Source organism: Oncorhynchus tshawytscha, linkage group LG13 (assembly GCF_018296145.1).
Source record: "Oncorhynchus tshawytscha isolate Ot180627B linkage group LG13, Otsh_v2.0, whole genome shotgun sequence".
Taxonomy (NCBI): domain Eukaryota; kingdom Metazoa; phylum Chordata; class Actinopteri; order Salmoniformes; family Salmonidae; genus Oncorhynchus; species Oncorhynchus tshawytscha.
In genome coordinates, this window is record NC_056441.1 from 90,929,010 (window position 1) to 90,940,929 (window position 11,920).

The 11,920-nt window shown below is 47.6% G+C and overlaps 1 protein-coding gene across 1 annotated transcript in view; it reads left to right on the forward strand.

The window, feature by feature from the left end:
* Positions 1 to 7,566, forward strand: part of LOC121839124 (TPA-induced transmembrane protein) — a 34,833-nt gene extending 27,267 nt beyond the window's left edge. The window contains exons 7-9 of the mRNA XM_042296527.1: positions 1,512 to 1,693; positions 4,727 to 4,794; positions 6,931 to 7,566. Coding sequence (XP_042152461.1) covers positions 1,512 to 1,693; positions 4,727 to 4,773 — 229 coding nt within the window. The 3' untranslated portion in view covers positions 4,774 to 4,794; positions 6,931 to 7,566. The remainder of the gene's footprint in view (positions 1 to 1,511; positions 1,694 to 4,726; positions 4,795 to 6,930) is intronic.
* The last annotated feature ends 4,354 nt before the right edge of the window (positions 7,567 to 11,920 follow it).

An 11,920-nucleotide genomic window follows, 5' to 3' on the forward strand; every position in this document is an offset into this window, starting at 1 on the left:
CCAGGTAGTCCTGAGGCATGGTCCTGGGGCTCAGGTCCCCCGAGAGACAGAAAGAGTGAATTAGAGAGAGCATACTCAAATTCATACAGGATCTCTTCAACCACCAACTTACCATCCTGAGACAAGGCCGAGTATAGCCCACAAAGATCTCCCCCACGGCACAACCCAAGGGGGGGCGTCAACCCAGACAGGAAGATCACATCAGTGACTCAAGCCACTCAAGTGACGCACCCCTCCTAGGGACGGTATGGAAGAGCACCAGTATGCCTGTGACTCAGCCCCTGTAATAGGGTTAGAGGCAGAGAATCCCAGTGGAGAGAGGGAAACCGACCAGGCAGAGACAGCAAGGGCGGTTCGTTGCTCCAGAGCCTGTCCGTTCACCTTCACACTCCTGGGCCAGACTACACTCAATCATATGACCCACTGAAGAGATGAGTCTTCAGTAAAGACTTAAAGGTTGAGACCGAGTCTGCGTTTCTCACATGGGTAGGCAGACCATTCCATAAACATGGAGCTCTATAGAAAGCCCTGCCTCCAGCTGTTTGCTTAGAAATTCAGGGGATAATTAGGAGGCCTGCGTCTTGTGACCGCAGCGTACGTGTAGGTATGTACGTGTCACGGGCGTCCTCCTCTTCATCTGAAGAGGAGAGGCGAGAAGGACCAAAATACAGCGTGGTATGTGTTCATGATGAAATGTAATAAAGAAAACACTGAACACTGAAACACACAAAACAATAAAGGATAATATAAATGACCGTGAAGCTATAATGAGAACTGTGCTGAACACAAGCAACTAACATAGACAATCACCCACAAACAAACAGTGACACCCAGGCTACCTAAGTATGATTCTCAATCAGAGACAACTAATGACACCTGCCTCTGATTGAGAACCATACTTAGGCCGAAACATACAAATCCCCAAATCATAGAAAAATAAACATAGACTGCCAACCCCAACTCACGCCCTGACCATACTAAATAAATACAAAACAAAGGAACTAAAGGTCAGAACGTGACAGTTCGGCAGGACCAAATCAGAGAGGTAGGTAGGAGCAAGCCCATGTAATGCTTTGTAGGTTAGCAGTAAAACCTTGAAATCAGCCCTTGCTTTGACAGGAAGCCAGTGTAGAGAGGCTAGCACTGGAGTAATATGATCACATTTTTTGGTTCTAGTCAGGATACTAGCAGCCGTATTCAGCACCAACTGAAGTTTATTTAGTGCTTTATCCGGGTAGCGCATTGAGAGTAAATCATTGCAGTAGTCTAGAAGTAACAAAATAATGGGTTAATTTTTCTGCCACAATTTTTTGGACAGAAAATGTCAGATTTCTTTTTTGAAAGTTTCTGATTTTTGCAATGTTACGTAGATGGAAAAAAAAGCTGTCCTTGAAACAGTCTTGATATGTTCGTCAAAAAGAGAGATCAGGGTCCAGAGTAACGCCGAGGTCCTTCACAGTTTTATTTGAGACCCCTGTATGATTGACTGTCTGGTCTGATCTTCCTCTCAGAAACGGCTCTGTGCAAGCTGAGTACCGGCTGAGGTTCCTGATGCCCCTGAATAACACTGAGTTGGAGCAGTTCACTCTGAGCAGAGAGATGGTGTATAATGTCTTCAGACAGTCTCTCTATGACCAAGACCCTGAGCTCAACCACCCGCTGTATATACACCCGGCTTCACTGGACATGCAGGGTGAGACACACACACACACTGGACATGCAGGGTGAGAGACACACACACACACACACTGGACATGCAGGGTGAGACACACACACACACACACTGGACATGCAGGGTGAGACACACACACACACACTGGACATGCAGGGTGAGAGACACACACACACACACACTGGACATGCAGGGTGAGACACACACACACACACTGGACATGCAGGGTGAGACACACACACACACTGGACATGCAGGGTGAGACACACACACACACACACACTGGACATGCAGGGTGAGACACACACACACTGGACATGCAGGGTGAGAGACACACACACACAGACACTGGACATGCAGGGTGAGACACACACACACACACACACACACTGGAAATGCAGGGTGAGACACACACACACACTGGACATGCAGGGTGAGAGACACACACACACACACACTGGACATGCAGGGTGAGATACACACACACACTGGACATGCAGGGTGAGAGACACACACACACACACACACACACACACTGGACATGCAGGGTGAGATACACACACACACACACACACTGGACATGCAGGGTGAGAGAGACACACACACACACACACTGGACATGCAGGGTGAGACACACACACACACACACTGGACATGCAGGGTGAGACACACACACACACACACACACTGGACATGCAGGGTGAGACACACACACACACACACACTGGACATGCAGGGTGAGAGACACACACACACACACACACTGGACATGCAGGGTGAGATACACACACACACACACACACTGGACATGCAGGGTGAGAGACACACACACACACACACACTGGACATGCAGGGTGAGACACACACACACACACACACTGGACATGCAGGGTGAGACACACACACACACTGGGCATGCAGGGTGAGACACACACACACACACTGGACATGCAGGGTGAGACACACACACACACACACTGGACATGCAGGGTGAGATACACACACACACACACACTGGACATGCAGGTGTGAGACACACACACACACACACACTGGACATGCAGGGTGAGACACACACACACACACACACTGGACATGCAGGGTGAGACACACACACACACTGGGCATGCACACACACACACACTGGACATGCAGGGTGAGACACACACACACACACTGGACATGCAGGGTGAGATACACACACACACACACACACACACACACTGGACATGCAGGGTGAGACACACACACACACACACACACACACTGGACATGCAGGGTGAGACACACACACACACACACACACTGGACATGCAGGGTGAGACACACACACACACACACTGGACATGCAGGGTGAGACACACACACACACACACTGGACATGCAGGGTGGGACACACACACACACTGGACATGCAGGGTGAGAGACACACACACACACACACACACACTGGACATGCAGGGTGAGAGACACACACACACACACACTGGACATGCAGGGTGAGATACACACACACACACACTGGACATGCACACACACACACTGGGCATGCAGGGTGAGACACACACACACACACACACTGGACATGCAGGGTGACACACACACACACACACACTGGACATGCAGGGTGAGACACACACACACACACTGGACATGCAGGGTGAGACACACACACACACACACACTGGACATGCAGGGTGAGAGACACACACACACACACTGGACATGCAGGGTGAGATACACACACACACACACACACACACACACACACACACACTGGACATGCAGGGTGAGACACACACACACACACACACACACTGGACATGCAGGGTGAGAGACACACACACACACACACACACACACACTGGACATGCAGGGTGAGACACACACACACACACACTGGACATGCAGGGTGAGACACACACACACACACACACACTGGACATGCAGGGTGAGACACACACACACACACTGGGCATGCAGGGTGAGACACACACACACACACACACACACTGGACATGCAGGGTGAGACACACACACACACACACACACACACACACACTGGACATGCAGGGTGAGACACACACACACACACACACACACACACACTGGACATGCAGGGTGAGACACACACACACACACACACACTGGACATGCAGGGTGAGACACACACACACACACACACACACACACTGGACATGCAGGGTGAGACACACACACACACACACTGGACATGCAGGGTGAGACACACACACACACACACACTGGACATGCAGGGTGAGACACACACACACACACACACACACACTGGACATGCAGGGTGAGACACACACACACACACACACTGGACATGCAGGGTGAGACACACACACACACACACTGGACATGCAGGGTGAGACACACACACACACACACACTGGACATGCAGGGTGAGACACACACACACACACACACACTGGACATGCAGGGTGAGACACACACACACACTGGACATGCAGGGTGAGACACACACACACACACACACACACTGGACATGCAGGGTGAGATACACACACTGGACTTGCAGGGTGACACACACACACACACACACTGGACATGCAGGGTGAGACACACACACTGGACATGACTGGGTGAGGGTGACACACACACTGGACATGCAGGGTGAGACACACACACACTGGTCATGAAGGGTGAGACACACACACATGCAGGGTGAGACACACACTGGACATGCAGGGTGAGATACACACACACACACTGGTCATGAAGGGTGAGACACACACACACACACAGACTGGGCATGCAGGGTGAGACACACACTGGTCATGAAGGGTGAGACACACACACACATGCAGGGTGAGATACACACACTGGACATGCAGGGTGAGATACACACACTGGACATGCAGGGTGAGAGTGGCACACATGCGAGCACATACCCTCACAATATAACAATATTATCTGTTGCGTAAATATAAACAAATGCATTTAAAATCTGAAATGTCCCTGTGATGTTATTCTTAATGCCGTCTCTTTATTCCTTGTCCTTTGCAGTTGGCTCAGTGACTAGTGAGAGCAGAAGTGGCGTGCTGTATTGGTGACGACTACGCAATACTCTGGGGGTATGTAATTATCATGAAACAGTCTGACTGTCTGTAGTGTTGTGATGTTTTTGCTGTCATGATGATGCATCAAGCCATATCTGAGAGGAAGTTGCATGAGGATGAGGAAGTGGCATGAGGATGAGGAAGTGGCATGAGGATGAGGAAGTGACATGAGGAAGTGGCATGAGGGTGAGGAAGTTGCATGAGGGTGAGGAAGTGACATGAGGATGAGGAAGTGACATGAGGGTGAGGAAGTGGCATGAGGGTGAGGAAGTGACATGAGGATGAGGAAGTGACATGAGGGTGAGGAAGTGACATGAGGATGAGGAAGTGGCATGAGGGTGAGGAAGTGACATGAGGATGAGGAAGTGGCATGAGGGTGAGGAAGTGACATGAGGATGAGAATGTGACATGAGGATGAGGAAGTGTCATGAAGATGAGGAAGTGACATGAGGATGAGGAAGTGGCATGAGGGTGAGGAAGTGACATGAGGGTGAGGAAGTGGCATGAGGGTGAGGAAGTGACATGAGGGTGAGGAAGTGACATGAGGATGAGGAAGTGACATGAGGGTGAGGAAGTGACATGAGGATGAGGAAGTGGCATGAGGGTGAGGAAGTGACATGAGGAAGTGGCATGAAGATGAGGAAGTGACATGAGGGTGAGGAAGTGGCATGAGGATGAGGAAGTGACATGAGGGTGAGGAAGTGACATGAGGGTGAGGAAGTGAGGATGAGGAAGTGACATGAGGGTGAGGAAGTGACATGAGGGAAGTGACATGAGGGTGAGGAAGTGACATGAGGGTGAGGAAGTGGCATGAGGGTGAGGAAGTGACATGAGGATGAGGAAGTGGACATGAGGGTGAGGAAGTGACATGAGGGTGAGGAAGTGGCATGAGGATGAGGAAGTGACATGAGGATGAGGAAGTGGCGTGAGGGTGAGGAAGTGACATGAGGGTGAGGAAGTGGCATGAGGGTGAGGAAGTGACATGAGGATGAGGAAGTGGCATGAAGGTGAGGAAGTGACATGAGGGTGAGGAAGTGGCATGAGGATGAGGAAGTGACATGAGGATGAGGAAGTGCATGAGGGTGAGGAAGTGACATGAGGGTGAGGAAGTGGCATGAGGATGAGGAAGTGACATGAGGATGAGGAAGTGGCATGAAGATGAGAAAGTGGCATGAGGATGAGGAAGTGGCATGAGGATGAGGAAGTGGCATGAGGGTGAGGAAGTGACATGAGGGTGAGGAAGTGGCATGAGGGTGAGGAAGTGACATGAGGGTGAGGAAGTGACATGAGGATGAGAATGTGACATGAGGATGAGGAAGTGTCATGAAGATGAGGAAGTGACATGAGGATGAGGAAGTGACATGAGGATGAGGAAGTGTCATGAAGATGAGGAAGTGACATGAGGATGAGGAAGTGACATGAGGAAGTGGCATGAGGATGAGGAAGTGACATTGGGAAGTGACATGAGGGTGAGGAAGTGACATGAAGATGAGGAAGTGACATGAGGATGAGGAAGTGACATGAGGATGAGGAAGTGACATGAGGATGAGGAAGTGGCATGAAGATGAGGAAGTGACATGAAGATGAGGAAGTGACATGAGGATGAGGAAGTGTCATGAGGATGAGGAAGTGACATGAGGATGAGGAAGTGGCATGAGGATGAGGAAGTGACATGAGGATGAGGAAGTGTCATGAGGATGAGGAAGTGACATGAGGATGAGGAAGTGACATGAGGATGAGGAAGTGTCATGAGGATGAGGAAGTGTCATGAGGATGAGGAAGTGTCATGAGGATGAGGAAGATGAATGAGGATGAGGAAGTGGCATGAGGATGAGGAAGTGACATGAGGATGAGGAAGATAAATGAGGATGTGGAAGTGGCATGAAGATGAGAAAGTGGCATGAGGATGAGGAAGTGACATGAGGATGAGGAAGTGACATGAGGAAGTGGCATGAGGATGAGGAAGTGACATGAGGATGAGGAAGTGACATGAGGATGAGGAAGTGGCATGAGGATGAGGAAGTGACATGAGGATGAGGAAGTGACATGAGAATGAGGAAGTGACATGAGGAAGAAGCCACAGCCAGAAAGAGGGGAAATATGTTTACGTTCTAGTGTTGTAAATACAAAAATGTGTTTCTATATTTTAAGAGTTTCCCAGCAAAGAGATTTGAGCAGATCCAAGAGACCCATCTGATTGAGTGGAATATCCGACGGATACGTAGAACCCATGGACCAACCCAGACACACACACACACACAATGAAACTGGATCACTACTGCTGTGTCAGTGGCATGTACAACCTGACAGACTGTATGACAAATAGACATTGATGAGACTTTTCTGCATATTCCAATCATTCCATCTATCTCAAGTAGCCAAGAGAATGGAAAGGCCTAAGTGTACTTTTGGAATGAGGATAATGGGGTGTTGACATTAAGTGTTTGTCTGACGGTGTATTCTTTTTTTTGCATGTTAAGTGTCAAAGTGGATTAACAATGTCTGTGGCCAAGCCAGATGTTTTTATCCAAGATCTTTTTTATCCAAGATGTTTTTATCCAAGATCTTTTTTATCCAAAATGTTTTTATCCAAGATGTTTTTATCGGTTGTAATATGACTTCCTGATACCTACTCTATAGTCTATATATCATGTCTGAGAGGACTAACTATTCCAATTTGAGGCATTGCTTCAATCTCTATATTCTTTCACATTTTACATTTTACATGAATTGATTGGAAACTGTATTTTGTAATTTTGTGAAATAAATGTTTGTTTTTTTATTGTACTTTGCAACGGGGTTGTCCTAGTTAGCAATGGGGTTGTCCTAGTAGCAACAGGGTTGTCCTAGTTAGCAACGGGGTTGTCCTAGTTAGCAACAGGGTTGTCCTAGTTAGCAATGGGGTTGTCCTAGTTAGCAATGGGGTTGTCCTAGTTAGCAATGGGGTTGTCCTAGTAGCAACAGGGTTGTCCTAGTTAGCAATGGGGTTGTCCTAGTTAGCAATGGGGTTGTCCTAGTTAGCAGTGGGGTTGTCCTAGTTAGCAACGGGTTGTCCTAGTTAGCAATGGGGTTGTCCTAGTTAGCAATGGGGTTGTCCTAGTTAGCAACGGGGTTGTCCTAGTTAGCAACGGGGTTGTCCTAGTTAGCAACGGGGTTGTCCTAGTTAGCAACGGGGTTGTCCTAGTTAGCAACGGGGTTGTCCTAGTTAGCAACGGGGTTGTCCTAGTTAGCAACGGGGTTGTCCTAGTTAGCAACGGGGTTGTCCTAGTTAGCAACGGGGTTGTCCTAGTTAGCAACGGGGTTGTCCTAGTTAGCAACGGGGTTGTCCTAGTTAGCAACGGGGTTGTCCTAGTTAGCAACGGGGTTGTCCTAGCAACGGGGTTGTCCTAGCAACGGGGTTGTCCTAGTTAGCAACGGGGTTGTCCTAGCAGCGGGGTTGTCCTAGTTAGCAGCGGGGTTGTCCTAGTTAGCAGCGGGGTTGTCCTAGTTAGCAATGGGGTTGTCCTAGTTAGCAATGGGGTTGTCCTAGTTAGCAACGGGGTTGTCCTAGTTAGCAACGGGGTTGTCCTAGTTAGCAATGGGGTTGTCCTAGTTAGCAATGGGGTTGTCCTAGTTAGCAACGGGGTTGTCCTAGTTAGCAACGGGGTTGTCCTAGTTAGCAACGGGGTTGTCCTAGTTAGCAACGGGGTTGTCCTAGTTAGCAACCATGTTGTCCTAGTTAGCAAAGGGGTTGTCCTAGTTAGCAACAGGGGTTGTCCACAGTTGATCAAGGGGGTTGTCCTAGTAAGCAACTGGGGTTGTCCTACTGTCTCCTGATGTCCCATGTGGGTTGTACCACTACTGTCTCTAGCAACTGGGGTTGTCCTAGTTACTATCTCCTGATGGGTTGTCCTAGTTACTGTCTCTGTCAACTGATGGGTTGTACCACTAGTCTACTGCTACTGGGGTTGTCCTAGTTAGCAACGGGGTTGTCCTAGTTGAGTGACCACGATATTCACCTGCAGAAAGTTGCAGTTTTGTTGTTTTCCTGTAAATAAGTTGTTGTTGTTTACAGCTACAGAAGTTGTCCGTGATCCACATTTCTGATCACTAGGTGGTGATAATGTGTCTCTGTAACTCTACTGTCCCTACTGTCTCTACTGTCCCTACTGTCTCTACTGTCCCTACTGTCTCTACTTTCTCTACTGTCCCTACTGTCTCTACTTTCTCTACTGTCCGTACTCTCCCTACTGTCCCTACTGTCGCTACTGTCTCTACTGTCCCAACTGTCTCTACTGTCTCTACTGTCTCTGTACCACTACTGTCTCTACTGTCCCTTCTGTCCCTACTGTCTCTACTGTCTCTACTTTCTCTACTGTCTCCTGATGTTCCATGTGTCTCTGTACCACTACTGTCTCTACTGTCCCTACTGTCTCTACTGTCCCTACTGTCTCTACTGTCTCTACTGGCTCTACTGTCCCTACTGTCTCTACTGTCCCTACTGTCTCTATGGTCCCTACTGTCCCTACTGTCCCTATGGTCTCTACTGTCCCTACTGTCTCTACTGTCTCTACTGTCTCTACTGTCCCTACTGGTCTCTACTGTCCCTACTGTCTCTACTGTCCCTACTGTCTCTACTGTCCCTACTGTCTCTACTGTCCCTAGTGTCTCTACTGTCTCTACTGTCCCTACTGTCTCTTGATGTCCCATGTGTCTCTGTACCACTACTGTCTCTACTATCTCTACTGTCTCTACTGTCCCTACTGTCTCCACAGTCTCTACTGTCCCTACGGTCTCTACTGTCTCTACGGTCCCTACTGTCTCTACTGTCCCTACTGTCTCTACTGTCCCTATGGTCTCTACTGTCTCTACTGTCCCTACGGTCTCTACTGTCTCTACGGTCTCTCCTGTCTCTACTGTCTCTACTGTCCCTATGGTCTCTACGGTCTCTACTGTCCCTACGGTCTCTACTGTCTCCTGTTGTTCCATGTGTCTCTGTACCACTACTGTCTCTACTCTGCTCTCTGAACCAATAGGGAGGGTGTACTGTAATTTCAGACACAGTACTTTCCAAATAACTGCATAAATACTCAAAAGTACTGCGCTACTTAACTCCAGTATAATTGTGTTTTTTGGGATATAGTACTTGCAATATCAATGATGTCATCAGTGTGCTTGTATATGCCCTGAAGAGGCTAATGGTTAATTTCCTCCTCCTCTTCCTCCTCTTCCTCCTCCCGGTCATTAAGCAGTGGTGTGTTCGTAGCTCCAGGAAACGTCCTGATCCTCTGTTTAAGCCTGAGCCAGTTGACATCTGACTTTGTAATTGATTGACATTTGTTGCCACAGTTACAGACAATTACATGTCACCAGAGTTTAAAGGTTAATGTGGATCCAACAACAAGTGTTTAAGACCGTTAAGGATGGACGGCAGATCATGAAATAGGAATTGATTTCTTAATAAGACTTTTTATTTTTTATTTTTTTTACAGTCGCAAAAATTGTCTAGTAAAATCTGAGTTTGACGCACAAGCAGAAGAGTTGGAAAAGTGTTGCCTAACAGAAAAGTAAACTTGTGAAAAATGAAGATTGTCACATGTTTTTATCTGTAATAGGTATTAATCACCAGGTTCAGAGATGATCAGGTATCTCCTTCGAAAGGCCAAATGGTTATTACACAATAGTAACTTGTGTATTGCTTGTTCAATTGTGTTCAACTATTTTAAGTGGCCTAAATACCAGAAAGGTATCCCTTTTTTTTTTACTACAATTTCTAAATACCAGGTAAAATACTGGAAACAGTACCTTAAAATAAAGTGCTATTTGGAGCTCACCTGGCTGTGTTCCCACGGGCTAAGTCTGCCACCAGAGGACTGGATCCTGGGATTAGATGAGTATAATAGGTTTATATGTCTCAGCAGACTATAAATGGATGTAGATTCTTCTAGAAGATTTTATTAAAGGTCCAGTGCAGGTTTGAATTTTTTTTATGTCAATATCAAATCATTTGTAGTTAACAAGTATCTACTGTGATTGTTTTCAATAAAAAAAAATGGTCGAAAATAAACAAAAATAGCTTCTTAGCAAAGAGCAATTTCTCAAGAAGGAATTTTGCTCGGACTGTCTGGGAGTGGTCTGAGAGGGGCGGGGAAAACTGGAAACTAGCTGTTATTGGCTGAGAGGTTTAGAACTCTCTTTCTTATTGGTCTATTAACTAATTTACCGCCTGGTTATGTCACGAGGCAGGCCAAAACTCCGTCCCACCGAAACAGGCTGAAATTTCTGGCGGCATTTTCAAACAGCTCTTACACTAAAAGGGTATTATCATAATTTTCACAATTTCACAGTATTATTACAACCTCATAGTGTGGAAATCTATATATAAAACACAGGACAATCCCAGTTTTTCATCCACTGGGCCTTTATATTTTATTTGAGGCTACATCCGGATGTTTCCAGGTCAAGCTGATGCTGAATGCTCCGACTGGATTGGAGGAGATTGAGAATACTGATCATACAGATGGAATACTGTAGAAACTGGTTTCAGGTCAAAGAGGAAGAAAGACCAAGATATTATAGAATCGACTGTTAATTCATAGGCAGGTAGTCTAGTGGTTAGAGGAGCCAGGTAGCCTAGTGGTTAGAGGAGCCAGGTAGTCTAGTGGTTAGAGGAGCCAGGTAGTCTAGTGGTTAGAGGAGCCAGGTAGTCTAGTGGTTAGAGGAGGCAGGTAGTCTAGTGGTTAGAGGAGCCAGGTAGTCTAGTGGTTAGAGGAGCCAGGTAGTCTAGTGGTTAGAGGAGCCAGGTAGTCTAGTGGTTAGAGGAGGCAGGTAGTCTAGTGGTTAGAGGAGACAGGTAGTCTAGTGGTTAGAGGAGCCAGGTAGTCTAGTGGTTAGAGGAGGCAGGTAGTCTAGTGGTTAGAGGAGGCAGGTAGTCTAGTGGTTAGAGGAGCCAGGTAGTCTAGTGGTTAGAGGAGCCAGGTAGTCTAGTGGTTAGAGGAGGCAGGTAGTCTAGTGGTTAGAGGAGGCAGGTAGTCTAGTGGTTAGAGGAGCCAGGTAGCCTAGTGGTTAGAGGAGCCAGGTAGTCTAGTGGTTGGAGGAGGCAGGTAGTCTAGTGGTTAGAGGAGCCAGGTAGTCTAGTGGTTAGAGGAGCCAGGTAGTCTAG